The sequence below is a fragment of the Polyodon spathula genome, chromosome 47, assembly GCF_017654505.1.
Source record: "Polyodon spathula isolate WHYD16114869_AA chromosome 47, ASM1765450v1, whole genome shotgun sequence".
Taxonomy (NCBI): Eukaryota; Metazoa; Chordata; class Actinopteri; order Acipenseriformes; family Polyodontidae; genus Polyodon; species Polyodon spathula.
The window spans coordinates 2744829-2762179 of record NC_054580.1 but is presented as its reverse complement, the minus strand read 5'-3'; the positions used below and the strand labels follow the sequence as shown (position 1 = coordinate 2762179).

The 17351-nt window shown below is 46.0% G+C and overlaps 3 protein-coding genes across 3 annotated transcripts in view; 2 read left to right on the top strand and 1 right to left on the bottom strand.

The window, feature by feature from the left end:
* The first annotated feature begins 430 nt into the window (after positions 1–430).
* Positions 431–2657, top strand: ccdc85b (coiled-coil domain containing 85B). The gene has a single exon (XM_041237972.1). It carries the CDS (start codon positions 1489–1491, stop codon positions 2086–2088), a length of 600 nt encoding a protein of 199 aa, XP_041093906.1. The 5' UTR covers positions 431–1488; the 3' UTR covers positions 2089–2657.
* A 3548-nt stretch (positions 2658–6205) lies between these two features.
* Positions 6206–13804, bottom strand: LOC121306365 (fos-related antigen 1-like). The gene is made up of 4 exons (XM_041238118.1): positions 13287–13804; positions 10012–10287; positions 8580–8687; positions 6206–7006 (listed from the first exon to the last, which is right to left on the bottom strand). The coding sequence occupies exons 1-4, from the start codon at positions 13410–13412 to the stop codon at positions 6503–6505; spliced, it is 1014 nt and encodes a 337-aa protein (XP_041094052.1). The 5' UTR covers positions 13413–13804; the 3' UTR covers positions 6206–6502.
* Positions 13805–15410: 1606 nt separating this feature from the next.
* The window catches only part of LOC121306296 (cathepsin F-like), a 6265-nt gene continuing 4324 nt past the window's right edge, over positions 15411–17351 (top strand). Inside the window, exon 1 of the mRNA XM_041238037.1 lies at positions 15411–15482. Coding sequence (XP_041093971.1) covers positions 15411–15482 — 72 coding nt within the window. The remainder of the gene's footprint in view (positions 15483–17351) is intronic.

Below are 17351 nucleotides of genomic sequence, written 5' to 3'. Positions count from 1 at the left end.
ACAAGGACTGGGATAGCACTGCAGCATCGTGATTTGGCCACCCCTGCCCTACAGACTCACAGCATTCTGTCATGTTTACGTGCATTTTAATCATGTTTTCTGTCCAGTTCAAAGGATACCGCTTTACACACACACACACACACACACACACTAATGCTTTTAGACGTGACCCAGTTTGCAGGCGTTATTTCAGAATCGCAGCTAAACAATGAAACGGGTTTTGAAGCGGGGGTCTGAATCGCTTTATAATATCACACAATGGGGCTCCCTTCCTCCATCCCTGCCTGCATTGTACTGGAGGTGCTGGGAACAATAGACGCTGCGGATGAAGGAAGGATGTGCGCCTAGGGGTGAGAGAGAGAGAGAGAGAGAGAGAGAGAGAGACACTATAGAGGCAGAGGAGATAGAGAGAGAGAGGCACTATAGAGGCAGAGGAGATAGAGAAGAGAAGGTAGTTATTTTAGTGTGTTTTTCTCCGTGACGTCAGCCTTCTTTTGATTTTTTTTTTTTTTTTTTTTTTGAGAAACTGGGCTAGAGTTAGATAAACACTCGACCCTCGGGGGAGAGGTTGCGCAAACGAAGAAAGACGCTAATGAATAATAATAATAATAATAATAATAATAATAAATAATAATAATAGCTGCGTGTGCGTGTGCGTGTGCGTGTGCGTGTGCGTGCACTGCCGTGAAAAAAAAAAAAAAAAATGCTGATTTCACGAAAGCTAAGCCCATTTAGGACTCCTTTATAGCTCTCTACTGTGTCGAGATTTTTATTTTTATTATTATTTTTATTTTGATGCGCGCAAAGGAAAAGAGCAGATAGCGCAAGCGGTTGCTGATGGATTTGACTGGAAACATTATTTATACATATATATATATATATACATATATTTTTTTTAAAAGCTTGGAAAATAGCATCGTAAACAGCGTTCATCAGCGGATTTCTATCGCTTTGTAAAAGGAGGACTGGGTATATTTGAAAGAGTAAAAATAATATTTTTTTTTTTTTTTACACCTTGGCGGATAGCCTATTCCTATGGATTATTATTATTATTATGATTCGTGTTATTGCCTGATTTCTATGAAGGCAAACTGGATTACAGCCGAATAGAGGCTGGTGTCATTTCAAACTGTCAAAATTTGCCACCACCTAGAATTGAATTTCCCAGGACAGCCTTTGATACACCTGGGAGGGAAAAGAAGACAAACAGCAAAGCCAGGGAAGAGCGAGGGCTGCGGCGCAACCGTTTAAAACAGAGATCGGGGATTCGAAACATAAGAGATTATTTGTAGCATTACTGTATTCGCTTTACAAAAAAAAAAAAAAAAAAACAGACACACTCTTGCAATAAATGCAGCTGATAAACTGCATTGCATAAAAACGATTTGCTCTTTTGCTTTCGTAAACTGGAAATACAGATTTAAAAAAATAAAAAATAAATTGGATCTCATATATATATATATATAGATATTAATATCAGTATAAAAGATGGGAAGCGACAGTGAAGTTTTAAACAGGGAGCTTTCTAAAATGACCGATGAAGACTTGTTGGCTTGCAGCAAAGACGAACTGCTCCGGCGTTTGAGAAAAGAGGAATCGGAAAAAATCTCCACCCTCATCCAGCGAGGCCGCCTCATAAAAGAGGTGAACAAGCAGCTGCAGGAGCACTTGCTGGAGATCCGGGAGCTCAAGGTGGTCAACCAGCGGCTGCAAGAGGAGAACCTAGAGCTGCGGGACCTGTGCTGTTTCCTGGACGAGGACCGGCTCAAAGTGAAGAAGCTTGCCCGGGAGTGGCAGCTGTTCGGCCGGCACGCCGCCAAGGTGATGCGGGAGGACCTCGGGGGCTTCTTGAAGAAGCTGGCCGAGCTCGAACGCCACCAGGAAGGGGTGGTCAAGGAGAATTTGGACCTCAAGGAGCTGTGCTTGGTTCTGGAAGAGGAGTGCGTGAGCCGGAGCGACAGCAGCCCGGCCGGGTCGTCCGAACTCAACCTGCAGTGCCTGGCTCGGGATTTTGGGGACGGTAGTTCGAGCACCGGCAGCGTTGGGAGTCCGGATCAGCTGCATATTGTTTGTTCCCCGGATGATTGAATGTAACGAGGCAGTTTGTTGATTGGCTCGTCTTGCCGGTTGAGGAGGATATACAGGGGCACTGCCTGGCTGAACTATTTAACGAACGACAAAAAAAAGCAAACAGCTTTTTTTTTTAAAAGCGTCTGTAGCTCTTAGCAGGCGGCCAGAGAGACTGTCTGTTCGTGAGCACTACTGGGAAGCGTTTTAAAAAAAAAGCCTGTATCTGTATATGTTGTTTGTTTATTGGCTTGGTGGGGGGGGGGGGTAATTTTATTTCTTGCTTTTAAAAAACGATACTATTGAAGCTGCTTGCCCTCGCTTTAGAAACTGACCTAGTTTTCCAATGTGATTCGTGTTTGGTTCTGTTATGTGCCCCGATCCTGTGACCACATCAGCTGCAGCTTTCAAACGCCACAAAGCCAGGCTTTCTGCAACGCAAATAATCTTATCATTTCCTCGTTTTCATTTTTAGCTTTTAACTGTGAGCATTTTGCAAACCCAGTGTAGAGCAACCCTATTGCACAGCAGTGTGATCCAGTCCAGGTTTCACTGCTACCAGCTTGATCAGCCCCCAGTGTGTCTAGCTAACAAGCTCAGGTGTGTCTTATTATTAAACTCCTAGTGAAAGCAGGACTGGATCACACCGCTGTGCAGCGGGAGTCTGATTATTAAACTCCTAGTGAAAGCAGGACTGGATCACACTGCTGTGCAGCGGGAGTCTGATTATTAAACTCCTAGTGAAAGCAGGACTGGATCACACTGCTGTGCAGCGGGAGTCTGATTATTAAACTCCTAGTGAAAGCAGGACTGGATCACACTGCTGTGCAGCGGGAGTCTGATTATTAAACTCCTAGTGAAAGCAGGACTGGATCACACTGCTGTGCAGCGGGAGTCTGATTATTAAACTCCTAGTGAAAGCAGGACTGGATCACACTGCTGTGCAGCGGGAGTCTGATTATTAAACTCCTAGTGAAACCCTGGATCATTTGCTGTGCAGCGGGAGTCATTTTGAATTGGACCTGCAGGCAATACACCTCTAGAAGTCAGAATTAAGGCAAGACTGGGTTATTGTGAAAGAAAGTCAATCAGTCGGTCAACAAATTAGTTGAAGGAGACGCAGTTTGATTTAAAACTGAGAAGGAAAAAAATCTACTTAGGGTGGTTTAATCATGTGATCATTTTGTTTTGTGTTTTTTTTTAACATGTTCAATTTTGAATATCACCGGGAGCTGGTCTGATTCCCATCCCTGTACCCTAATTTGCTATTTTATTTAAAATCAATTTGAATCACATTCTGTCTTTACAATAAAAAATATATATGCTGAATGCATCTTTGTACTGTATGAGGTGTGAGATTTAATTCCGGGTGCCTGCCAATTCACATTTCAACTGTCTTTAGAATCAGAGCCTCTCATTGGCTGCAAAGTATGTCAGTCAATAGGGACAAGCAGCTGATTGGTTAATGCACGAAGGCCCTGAAACAGGTGAGGCAATTTCACCCCATTGCTTCTGTATCAGAACACCCCATTGCTTCTGTATATCACCTTTTGCTTCTGTATCAATTTGAACCCCATTGCTTCTGTATCAGAGCACCCCATTGCTTCTGTATCAGAGCACCCCATTGCTTCTGTATCAGAACACCCCATTGCTTCTGTATCAGAACACCCCATTGCTTCTGTATCAGAGCACCCCATTGCTTCTGTATCAGAGCACCCCATTGCTTCTGTATCAGAACACCCCATTGCTTCTGTATCAGAGCACCCCATTGCTTCTGTATCAGAACACCCCATTGCTTCTGTATCAGAACACCCCATTGCTTCTGTATCAGAACACCCCATTGCTTCTGTATCAGAACACCCCATTGCTTCTGTATCAGAACACCCCATTGCTTCTGTATCAGAACAAGAATCTGCATACACAGCTGCACAGGAAGTTGCTTCCTGTGTGGACAGGAAGCGAACTTCCCGTGATGTCACGACGCTTATTACTCTCTGGAATTCTAGAGGAAAAGCCGAGGGGCCGCACCCAAAACAACATCCCCAAACCGGATGAAAAAAAAAAAAACAACAGCTCCCAGACACTGCATCCCAGCACAGCCTTACTGGGAGCTGCCTTCGAGAAGCGCTGCTCAGCAGTCACAGCATAAATCCATTCGTTCGTGGGTTGATTTCAAAACGCGCAAGAAAAAAATTAACTGTCCTTCCCTCACCTTTACAACAGAGTACCACTCAATGGCGAGCCCAGAGCGTTTTAAAAGCCGATTGAGGCTGTGAAGGAAGAGCCTCCAATAGATTCTAATAGATTGCCTCTGCAGAGTTTCATTATGCAGGGCAATGCAGCGCTATGCGTCAATTAATAACAAGAAACTCTGGCAGTCACCCCCTATCCAGGACACACGGTACAGTCTCTCTCAATGCACAGTCTCTCTTCCCTGCGCAGATAGGACTAATAAGCTACCAGGAGATGAGAACGACGACTCTGCTCTGCTCGGGCAAACAGGTTCTTATCTGAGGTCGAGTGACGAGGAAACAACAGACAGAGAGAGAGAGAGGGAAGAGGAGAGAGAGAGAGAGAGATGCACTATAGAGGCAGAGGAGAGAGGGAAGAGGAGAGAGAGAGGTAGAGAGAGGGGGAGAGAGTGAGAGAGAGATGCACTATAGAGGCAGAGGAGAGAGGGAAGAGGAGAGAGAGAGAGAGAGAGAGAGGGGAGAGAGAGAGAGTGATGCACTATAGAGGCAGAGGAGAGAGGGAAGAGAGAGAGAGAGGAGAGGAGAGAGAGGGAGAGAGAGAGAGAGAGAGAGATGCACTATAGAGGCAGAGAGGAGAGAGAGGAGGAGAGGAGAGAGAGAGAGAGAGAGAGGGGGAGAGTGAGAGAGAGAGATGCACTATAGAGGCAGAGGAGAGAGGGAAGAGGAGAGAGAGAGAGGGAAGAGGAGAGAGAGAGTTGTGGTATAGTCGCATTAGGTAATACCAAAAATGAAAAACACACACACACACAAACATATAAGTAAAGATATATATCCACAAAAAATAGTTTTTGTTTCTTTATTCTCTGAAACATTTTCAAACACACAGACATATGTGTAAATATATATATATTTTTTTTTTTTCTCTAAAAATAAATTATACAAAAATATTTATTTTTGTCACCAATATATATCTATCCATAGTTTTATTGCAATGTGGACACACATGCACACAAGCACACACACACACGCACACAAGCACACACACGCACGCACGCACGCACACACGCACACACACGCACGCACACACAGAGTATATTATTATACAGCTCAACCCTTTCCTGTACTCTCTGGGTTGAATCTCCACAAGCCCGCAGAGTCACCACTCCTCAAATATAAATATATCAACCAAATAAAAAAATTTAAAAAAGTACCATCATTTATAAAGCTGGTGCTGAAGAAATGTGCGATATTAATAGAATGACCTAAACTTACAAACATCAGGATCTCAGAGATCCTTAGCTTATACTGAAAAGCATACAAATACAAATTCAATTAAGAAAGAAAACATTTAGCACGCCATCAAATGACAAAGCGGTCGATCTCACGGAAATGAATCCCAGACAAGAATAAATCCTCAGCATCCACTTTCTGACACAGTATAGAGCACATCTAGTACAGACCACAGATCTGATATAGTGTGCATAACGTTAGTAGAATACATCAGCAAAATGATTATTTGGGGATTAGTGCTGAACAGTAGCAGCTGCAGAAGAGACTCAGACATCACTGGAGCAGGGGTCTCCTGCCCTGGTACGGGTGAGCTACAGGGACTGCTGGTTTCACTGGTTTCCCTCGGCTACTTAACTGCACCAGTTACTGACTTAATCAGTCAAGACGAACAGGTGTTGCAGATCTTTAGCCAGTAAAGACACATAGAAGACCTGCTGGATCGGGGCTCTCCAGGAGCTGGGCTGGAGACCCCTGGACTAGACTGAACTAAACCAACACAGAACAAACTCGTCACCAGGGGAACTGTCACTACCACTCATGTGAATTCCAATGCAGAAATGTATGTAAAAAAAAAAGTCCTTCTCTCTCTCTCTCTCTCTCTCTCTCTCTCTCTCTATATATATATATATATATATACAGTATATAATCTTTATATAGCGCCTTTCATAGTGGAGCACCATCACAAAGCGTTTTACAAGAGACAAGACCAGGGTGTGTGAACTGTGCATCAGAACTATAATTAGAAGGCACATTTCATTGAATTCAATGCATTTCCACCACTCATTCATTCTTGAATCCATTCGTTCACTCATTGCCTTTATCTATGGGACCATTTTGGGGTTGTCATCTATGACCTCCCTCCTTCGCAGGCTCCTCCCTCCCTCGTTAGGCTCCTCCCTCCCTCGTAGGCCCCTCCCTCCCTCCCTCACAGGCTCCTCCCCTGGGGGCTGGGCTCAGAGAGTCAGCAGCTTGGGAGAGCTGAGCGAATCGGAGGACTGCTCTCCGCTGCTGCTGCTGCCGCGCCTGTGAGCCACAGCACAGGCCTCTCCAGGGGGGAGTGGGGCGGAGGATGAGCAGGAGGGGAGGGCGTCCAGGGGGGTGCTGGGGTAGGTGAACACCAGGCTGGCGGTGAAGGGGGTGAGGGAGGGGGTGGTGATCAGAGTGGGGGTGTGGAGGGCGTCGGGCTCCTCATCCTGGGGGGGCATTCGAGAGAAAGGGAGCGGCGTTCTTTTCCGCACTGTGGTTGTCCGGTCCCTGCGGGTGGTGGAGAGGTCAGCCGGCTCGGTCTTGACCGCTCCCTGGGGTTCGGGGGTCCGGTCGGAGTCCGCGTCCGACTCGGGGATCTTGCAGATGGGCTGGTGGGCTTGCAGCACCAGCTCCAGCTTCTCCTTCTCCTTCTCCAGCTCGGAGACCTCCTTCTGCAGGGCAGCTTTGTCACTTTCCAGCTTCTCGGTCTCCTGAGAGGGACAGAGGGGTCACAGCGAGAGTCTCCCTCAGCACAGTCTCCAATGCTTTTCCATACGGTTCTACTGTGCATAATAGTTTAACCCATCTGTGCTTTACAATGCTTCCCTGTGCTTTACCAGACCTCTCTGTGCTTTACAATGCTTCCCTGTGCTTTACCAGACCTCTCTGTGCTTTACAATGCTTCCCTATGCTTTACCAGACCTCTCTGTGCTTTACAATGCTTCCCTGTGCTTTACCAGACCTCTCTGTGCTTTACAATGCTTCCCTATGCTTTACCAGACCTCTCTGTGCTTTACAATGCTTCCCTATGCTTTACCAGACCTCTCTGTGCTTTACAATGCTTCCCTATGCTTTACCAGACCTCTCTGTGCTTTGCAATGCTTCCCTATGCTTTACCAGACCTCTCTGTGCTTTACAATGCTTCCCTGTGCTTTACCACACCTCTCTGTGCTTTACAATGCTTCCCTATGCTTTACCAGACCTCTCTGTGCTTTACAATGCTTCCCTATGCTTTACCAGACCTCTCTGTGCTTTACAATGCTTCCCTATGCTTTACCAGACCTCTCTGTGCTTTGCAATGCTTCCCTATGCTTTACCAGACCTCTCTGTGCTTTACAATGCTTCCCTATGCTTTACCAGACCTCTCTGTGCTTTACAATGCTTCCCTATGCTTTACCAGACCTCTCTGTGCTTTAAAATGGTACATTTAATTATTTGTATCCAATTCTTTAGTTTAGAGCAATTGATTTTGACCTGACAGTAAAAATCTTTCTGAAGAACAGTATTAGTATAGTATTGTAGTGACACCTTGTGGTGAGAACAGGGAATACCAGACTGAGAAATTAGCCTTGATTTTAAAATACATAACTATACAATAGCAGGGCTGGGAATCTGACTCCTGTTGCACAGCAGTGTGATCCAGTCCAGGTTTCACTGCTACCAGCTTGATCAGCCCCCAGTGTGTCTAGCTAACAAGCTCAGGTGTGTCTGATTATTAAACTCCTAGTGAAAGCAGGACTGGATCACACTGCTGTGCAGCGGGAGTCTGATTATTAAACTCCTAGTGAAAGCAGGACTGGATCACACTGCTGTGCAGCGGGAGTCTGATTATTAAACTCCTAGTGAAAGCAGGACTGGATCACACTGCTGTGCAGCGGGAGTCTGATTATTAAACTCCTAGTGAAAGCAGGACTGGATCACACCGCTGTGCAGCGGGAGTCTGATTATTAAACTCCTAGTGAAAGCAGGACTGGATCACACTGCTGTGCAGCGGGAGTCTGATTATTAAACTCCTAGTGAAAGCAGGACTGGATCACACTGCTGTGCAGCGGGAGTCTGATTATTAAACTCCTAGTGAAAGCAGGACTGGATCACACTGCTGTGCAGCGGGAGTCTGATTCGCAGCCCTGAAATAGATGTAGTTCAATACAGAGTTAAGAGACGTTGATTCCACGACTTAGCTGCTTTGTTTGAGTTTTGCAATTAAATAAATAAATAAATAAATAAATTAATAAAAATTCTCCTTTGAAAAACCAGCAGTGAATACACCCTGTCGTTACTCACAGCTTGCAGGGTGTCGGTGAGCTCCCGCCGGCGGTTTCGACACTTGGCAGCTGCCAGCTTGTTCCGTTCTCTCCTCACCCGCCGCCTCTCCGCCTCCTCTGGGCATAGCTGTCAAAAAAAAACAAAACAGGACGAGCAAAAACCAGTCAAACCGTGGAGGCAGCACTCGTTATTAATTTATTTGCAGCTGAAACATTCAGAGAGGGCTAGGTGCATTCAAACAGTTGTTAGAGAGCATCGTCGCATAATATCACTAGCTGCATCCAGAGAGGGCTAGATGCATTCAAGCAGCGCTAGCTGCATTCAGAGAGGGCTAGCTGCATTCAAGCAGCGCTAGCTGCATTCAGACAGCGCTAGGTGCATTCAGACAGGGCTAGATGCATTCAAGCAGCGCTAGATGCATCCAGAACATCTGTACTACACGGGAGTCAATGCAAAATCCTGGTGAACACTATGGATGCGTTCACGGAGATCATTCAGCGCAGAACGGCAGAGACATTAGTGTGCGGCACTGCCCTCCTGTGGGAGCAGCCCGTCACTGCACTGCCTGCAGGCAGGGCTCAATCTCCCAGAGAAGAGGCTCCCAGACTCCACCCCTGTGAGTCAGCAGCAGTCTGCAGGGCGCATTCATTCAGGTGCGCTCATCCGATTGATCACACATTGTTAAACAGGACACAGTTATGTGTGATTGCACTGCCAAACTCCCCCCGATCAGCTGCAGCCCAGACTGCAGAGTCTCTTCCAATAGGACCTCGTTTGTTTTGCGTCTCATCCGAAGGACGGAGCACAAGGAGGTGAAGTGACTCGCTCAGGATCACACACACACACACACACACACACACACACACACACACACACAGCGAGTCAATGGCTGAGCCGGGATTTGAACCTCCTGGTATCGAGCCCCCTTGTCTCTTGCAAGTCTAGTTCACGTCACGTCAGCAAAACGTAAAGGTGACTCAGCGTGTGCGGTTCATGAGTCACCTGACGGGCCGCTTCCTGTCTATGCAAACTGCATTCCACTTGAATTAGCGCGGAGAGAGGGAGAGGAAACGGATAGGGACCCTCACATTCCAGGGAAATGAACCATCCCTCCATCCCTCCATCCATCCCTCCATCTCTCTCTCTCTCTCTCTCTCTCTCTCTCTCTCTCACACACACACACACACACACACACACACACACACACACACACACACACACACACACACACACACACACACACACACACACACACACACACACACACACACACACACACACACACACACACACACAGACACACGCACACACACACACACAAACAAAAAAAAAATCAATTTTTTCGACTATTAAAATTGAACGTCTATGTAGAATCAAGATAGAGATATCAAATAATAATAATAATAATAATAATAATAATAATAATAATAATAATGTTAAAAGGACTCACGTAGTCGTCGTGTCTCCTGCGTCCGCTGAAGCCCGTGGACCTGATCACTCCCTGCCGGCCCAAGCCGGAGAGCCGCGGCTGTGGATGAGCGGCTTGCGGGTGGGGGGCCGAGGAGTGGGCGAGGGGGTAGTGCGGCCGGGAGCGAGGGAGCTGTCCGGACACGCTGGTGCTGAATCCAGCGGGCTGGACCATCCACTGCAGATCCTGGCTGCTGGCGATAGTGTTCAGACTGGGGACGAACTGTCCAGCGCAGGACCGCGTTTCAGGGCTGGATTTCTGGAAAGCAAGGCTCTGTGTTAGTCAATATTCACACAACCGACTGTATTGAATAGTATCTAATAGTATCATAACCACAGCAGCGTGCAAATTTATTCCAGCACTCCACTGTTCTCTGGAGCTGGAAATCTTAATAATAATAATAATAATAATAATAATAATAATAATAATAATAATAATAATAATAATAATAATAATAATAAAAGCGAATTAGTGATCGTCTAATTTAATTGACGACTTGAGCACACACGCACACGTGCAATTTAAAAACAGCAGGAGAAAAGGAACTCGGAGCCACACCTGGTGAAAACGCAGGAGGCTTCGTTTAGAAGCGGTTTACCCAGTTTAAAAGCACAGAGCGGTCTGACGCGTTTCCACACAGGAGAGCCTGGTGTTTCCACAGCGCGGATTACTGAGCGGAGATTGAGATTCTCGCACCCAGAGGTGTTTTCATGCAGGCGGCTCTATAAAGGAGATCAGCGGCACGTCTGGAGCTGCTAGATTTGCACACTGCTGTCCACACCCAGACTGAACCTGGGAGACAATGCAGCCTTTTAGAACTGGAACTCAGAACCTCAGAACTGGGTCGGGGTTCTTAGAACAGGCATAGATAGATAGATAGATAGATAGATAGATAGATAGATAGATAGATAGATAGATAGATAGATAGATAGATAGATAGATCCTTCACCCTTCACTGAAGTAATCATGTGTTTAATTAGACCTTTTTAATTGTTCTCAACTCCTAAAAAGAAGCAGAGTTAAAGTTCCCTATAAAAAAATGTTTTAGAGAGATAAGACTCCCTCTGCACAATAGTGTGATCCAGTCCTGCTTTCACTAGGAGTTTAATAATCAGACTCCCGCTGCACAGCAGTGTGATCCAGTCCTGCTTTCACTAGGAGTTTAATAATCAGACTCCCGCTGCACAGCGGTGTGATCCAGTCCTGCTTTCACTAGGAGTTTAATAATCAGACTCCCGCTGCACAGCAGTGTGATCCAGTCCTGCTTTCACTAGGAGTTTAATAATCAGACTCCCGCTGCACAGCAGTGTGATCCAGTCCTGCTTTCACTAGGAGTTTAATAATCAGACTCCCGCTGCACAGCAGTGTGATCCAGTCCTGCTTTCACTAGGAGTTTAATAATCAGACTCCCGCTGCACAGCAGTGTGATCCAGTCCTGCTTTCACTAGGAGTTTAATAATCAGACTCCCGCTGCACAGCAGAGTGATCCAGTCCTGCTTTCACTAGGAGTTTAATAATCAGACTCCCGCTGCACAGCGGTGTGATCCAGTCCTGCTTTCACTAGGAGTTTAATAATCAGACTCCCGCTGCACAGCAGTGTGATCCAGTCCTGCTTTCACTAGGAGTTTAATAATCAGACTCCCGCTGTACAGCAGTGTGATCCAGTCCTGCTTTCACTAGGAGTTTAATAATAAGACACACCTGAGTTTGTTAGCTAGACACATTGGGGGCTGATCAAGCTGGTAGCAGTGAAACCTGGTCTGGATCACATTGCTGTGCAATAGGAGTTTTAGTTCAACCCCTGGCTTAGATCCGGCGCTGTCGAGATTAATTGAATAGACCTCGCTGGCGTTCAGTTGATTCGTTGGTTGATACAGGGAGTGGTTCTGTATTAACTCCACACTGCAAACAGCTGGTCCAGATGCACAGGGCACTGTCTGTCTGGCGCTCCTCATATTCAAACTAACGGCACAAACGCTAAAACGCTATACAGGGGCTGTTGCACATACACACACACACTCACACACACACACACACACACACACACACACACACACACACACACACACAAACACTGACATACACACACACACACACACACACACACACACACACACACACACACACAAACACTGACACACACACACACACAAACACACACACTGACAAGCACACACACACACACACACACACACACACACACACACACACACACACACACACACACACACACACACACACACACACACACACACACACACACACACACACACACAAACACACACACTGACACACACACACACACACACACACACACACACACACACACACACACACACACACACACACACACACAAACACACACACACACACACACACACACACACACACACACACACACAAACACACACACTGACACACACACACACACACACACAACACACACACACACACACACACAAACACACACACTGACATACACACACACACACACACACACACACACACACACACACACACACACACACACACACACACACACACACACACACACACACACACACACCACACACACACACACACACACACACACACACACACACACACACACACACACACACACACACACACACACACACACACACACACACACACACACACACACACACACACACACACACACACACACACACACACAAACACACACACACACACACACACACACACACACACACACACACACACACACACACACACACACACACACACACACACACACACACACACAACACATACATACGTGACCAGGCGCACGCCGTTGCTCAAACAATACTCATAACATATATAAATCGTGACAATAATAATAATAATAATAATAATAATAATAATAATAATAATAATAATAATAATAACTTGATTACAAATAACAGATCAACGCGTCACCTCCTGACACAAACAGACAGACAGACAGACAGACAGACAGATAGATAGATAGGTAGACAGACAGACAGACAGATAGATAGATAGATAGATAGACAGACAGACAGACAGATAGATAGATAGATAGATAGATTACTTAGTCTCACAATGAATAAGAAATGATTGTGAAACGGGGGGTCTGTAAGCGTCAGTATTGTAAGTTCATTGTAGGGAGCTCGTCTCTCTCGACCTGTCAAAGCGTGAAAGACTGTCTACCTGTGGGACAGGTACATCATTCAGCGCGGTCTGTAGACCCGAGGCAGGTGGAAAGCCCTTACCTGCTGCTGTGACGTCGTGGTCGCTGCGTTCATATCCCCGGCGCTGCCCGCGTCGTTCCTCCCGCCAGCGCCGGGGTATTGAGCACCGCTGCCGCCGCCGTGGTGCCCGCTGTAGCCGCGATACATATTCTCCCAGGTAAACCTTTTTTTTTTTTTTTTTTTTTTAAGTTTTAAAATTATTTTTTAACTTTTCCACTCCAAAAAAGAAATAGCAGTCCCCTTTTTTTCCCGATGTTTTAACTGATGTCACAGACCACGTCTGAGTCACTTCGCAAACCGACTCTTTTTTATGAATGGAGAAGTGTGTAGGACGACTGAAACACGAAATCAGAGAGGGGGAGGCGCGCATCAAAACACGCTTTAAAAAAAAAAACCTAGGATGAATACGACTTGTATTAATTAAAAATAACGCGATATATCATCTTTCTATTCAAGTCAGCGATATTATCCAACTTTAGGAGAAAGACTTAGCTTTTAAACCCTACTTCAGCAAAAAGCACTACACCTCCTAGTGTAAAATGGTACCATCCTCTGAGAGCCCCGCGTGTGACGTACATTCCCATATATGGAGAGTTTCCTTCGGGGCTCCGGGATTCCTCCGTTCTCTGGTTAACGCTGCAGTTACTGTATGAGGGTTCGTTTCCATACATTCATTCACCGTTTGAAAAAACAAAACACATTTTTACATTAAACCTCTCAGCCAGCCTCCCTCAGTTTCCAGCAATACAGACTTCTGACGTGGAAGAAAACATTCACGCTTAAGTTTAAGAATTATTATTATTATTATTATTATTATTATTATTATTATTATTATTATTTATTTTTTAGCAGTCGCCCCTCTCCAGGGAAACTTACAATCGTTACAAAATTGTAAAATCTCACCTTACAGATAAGAGCCGTTATAAAGCACAATACAATCAGCAGGCAGTAAGATAGGATTCAAACAAGGGCACAGTAAAGAATACAGTGAATAATTCCCTTGCGAGGCGGGTTCCACTGAGAGCAGATAAGCTGACATTAAAAACATTCGCTGATACGAGTCGAGTCCAGGCAGCGAGTACGATGAAGGGATGAGAACGATTTCAAACAAGAGCAAGGACCAATCTAACGTGAATACGGCTCTACTTGGCGCATGCGTGCGGAACGCATTGCAAATACACACTCCCAGGTTCACAAATATTGACGCAATACTGATCTAGGGCAGAGGTAACCGTGCCAGTCAATATATAAGCGAACCCTTGATCGGCAACGAAGCCATTCATATTGTGACCTCTGTGCAGCGAGTCTTTCCACGGGGCGCAGGCTGCCCGGGCACAGGGCTTCGCCGGCACACCTGCAATCGCAGCTAGATTGGGAACGGCACAGCGCCCTGCTCCGTTACGCGCAATCGCTTCCAGAAATAGTGAAACAAACTGGAGACTGGAACCGTGGAGACGACTGCAGTGTAGTTTCACTATTACGCGGGCGGGGGGGGGGGGGGGGGGTGGGGGGTGTTAAAGGGGGAGGTTTCCGTCCCCTACGCATGTCCTCGCAGGCTCTCTCTTTCCTAGCTTTTTTTTTTATTTTATTATTATTATTATTTTCCTTTGCGCACTCTCCTCCCCGCCTTTATTTTTGTAAATACGTTTGTGTTGGTATTAAAATAACAGCCAACATAAAAAAAAAAAAAAAAAAAAAAAAAAAAACTGTTGAATAAATTCAAAATATATGTGGCCATCTTTATATATAATACACACACATATATAACCTTTATATAGCGCCTTTCATAAGGGAGCACCATCACAAAGCGCTTTACAAGAGACTGGGGTGTGTGAACCATGCATCAGCTACAGAGTCACTTACAACAACGCCTCACCCCAAAGACGCAGCGCAAGGAGGTAGATAGATAGATAGATAGATAATGTAGATAGATAGATACTGTAGATAGATAGATTATTAATACGCTTATTGTACTGTTAAAGGCTACACGAATAGTATATTGATTATTTTTAAGCATTAGAGACTATATAAAACGCTTGTATTTATGTATTTATAGCGCCAGAGACCCCGACGGCACCGGGGGCTCTTGTGCAGGATGTGACACAGAGATAGCACACCGCTGGCTGCCTTCCATTTCTCAGCCACATGAAGAGACGACCAGCCCCGCCGGCCGTTAGTTACACAGCGGACAAGAATCCGTCAAGCGTGCCAGCCCGGGTGAGACACAGCCGGCCACCGCTCACACCCAGAGCCTGGCTGCTTCGCCTCGTAGCGACCACACGGGTTCTGGGAAACAAGCTGCTTTTAATTATATCAAATGAGCTTGGCACGAATCTCTCCAGACGGTGATCGCTGAATTTAATGCACGTGTTTTTTGTTTGTTTGTTTGTTTTGTTTAAGACAATGCAAGTCTTTGCATTTAAACGAGGCATGTCGGGGAATATTATTTCTCATATACATATATTTATTTATATGGGGGGGGGGGGTAACACTACAGAGTGAGTCACACAGTCAGGGGAGCGCAGGGGTCCCCGAGGGTCTCCCCTGGTAAAGGCACGGCCGCATGGTGTGCAGGGGGGAGTCACACAGTCAGGGGAGCGCAGGGGTCCCCGAGGGTCTCCCCTGGTAAAGGCACGGCCGCATGGTGCGCAGGGGGGGGAGTCACACTGTCAGTCATATATATAAAAATGTTAAAAAGTATGACAAACGTGTGTTTTATCTTTTCAAACTCACCTTAAGTAATATTAGTTATTATTATTTTTAAAAAGGACAGAACAGGGTCGGACACCTGCTAAGGCCGGCGTGTCCAAAAAAAAAAAAAAAAAAAGAAATAAAACTACATTCCCCAAAATGCACCGCTCTGCAATCCGCCGCCTCACCGCCCTGAGCAAACGCAGACTGGATAAAACCGAAAAGAACAGGGCATGTCTGGTGACATCACCCGGGTGACGTAATGCTTCAGGGACTCGCCCTGCGTGCGTCCTGTGACTGTGCGTAATCACAGGCTGCGTTCAGGACTCTCTGGAGGGTGTGTAGAGGGGTTAGCTAGTTGTAATAAATACATAAGCGCTGCTTTTAAGAAATGATTGTCTTCCAAATTCCAGACACCTCAATTAGTTCAGTATCGGTCTAAAATACCAAAGCATTAATCAAGGATGTGTTTTTTAAAGTTACTGAGGAGATCTGAGAGCCAGCTAATTATTGTAGAGAACTCAGTGCTGTACTGGGGATCTGAGAGCAGCTAATTCAATACAGTCTAGTGTAGAGAACTCAGCGCTGTACTGGGGATCTGAGAGCAGCTAATTCAATACAGTCTAGTGTAGAGAACTCAGTGCTGTACTGGGGATCTGAGAGCAGCTAATTCAATACAGTCTAGTGTAGAGAACTCAGTGCTGTACTGGGGATCTGAGAGCAGCTAATTCAATACAGTCTAGTGTAGAGAACTCAGTGCTGTACTGGGGATCTGAGAGCAGCTAATTCAATACAGTCTAGTGTAGAGAACTCAGTGCTGTACTGGGGATCTGAGAGCAGCTAATTCAATACAGTCTAGTGTAGAGAACTCAGTGCTGTACTGGGGATCTGAGAGCAGCTAATTCAGTACAGTCTAGTGTAGAGAACTCAGTGCTGTAGTATTTCTCTTTGTTAAGATGTATCTGAGAGTGTTTCTTGTGTGGGGTAACAGGATTATGAAACTGCATAAACTGACACAGAGTCACCTGACTATGAGTGACTCATACAGTTCAACTGCACAGTGATATGCCATCTGCTCGCTTACTCTATTTCCAGGAATCGATAAGTAGTTTGCATGGGGGGGGAAACTGCATAAACTGACACAGAGTCACCTGACTATGAGTGACTCATACAGTTCAACTGCACAGTGATATGCCATCTGCTCGCTTACTCTATTTCCAGGAATCGATAAGTAGTTTGCATGGGGGGGGGGGGGGGGGGGGTGGTAACAATACAGAGTGAGTCACACAGTCAGGGGAGCGCAGGGGTCCCCGAGGGTCTACCCTGGTAAAGGCACGGCGGTGTGGTGTGCAGGGGGAGTCACACAGTCAGGGGAGTGCAGGGGTCCCCGAGGGT

Excerpts from the sequence above, each read along its gene's own strand:
- LOC121306365 (XM_041238118.1), bottom strand. The coding sequence starts at position 13,412 with ATGTATCGCGGCTACAGCGGGCACCACGGCGGCGGCAGCGGTGCTCAA. Across the intron at positions 10,288-13,286 it reads CCACGACGTCACAGCAGCAG|AAATCCAGCCCTGAAACGCG; the intron begins GTAAGGGCTTTC and ends CTTGCTTTCCAG. Across the intron at positions 8,688-10,011 it reads GCAGGAGACACGACGACTAC|CTATGCCCAGAGGAGGCGGA; the intron begins GTGAGTCCTTTT and ends TTTTTTTGACAG.
- ccdc85b (XM_041237972.1), top strand. The coding sequence starts at position 1,489 with ATGGGAAGCGACAGTGAAGTTTTAAACAGGGAGCTTTCTAAAATGACC.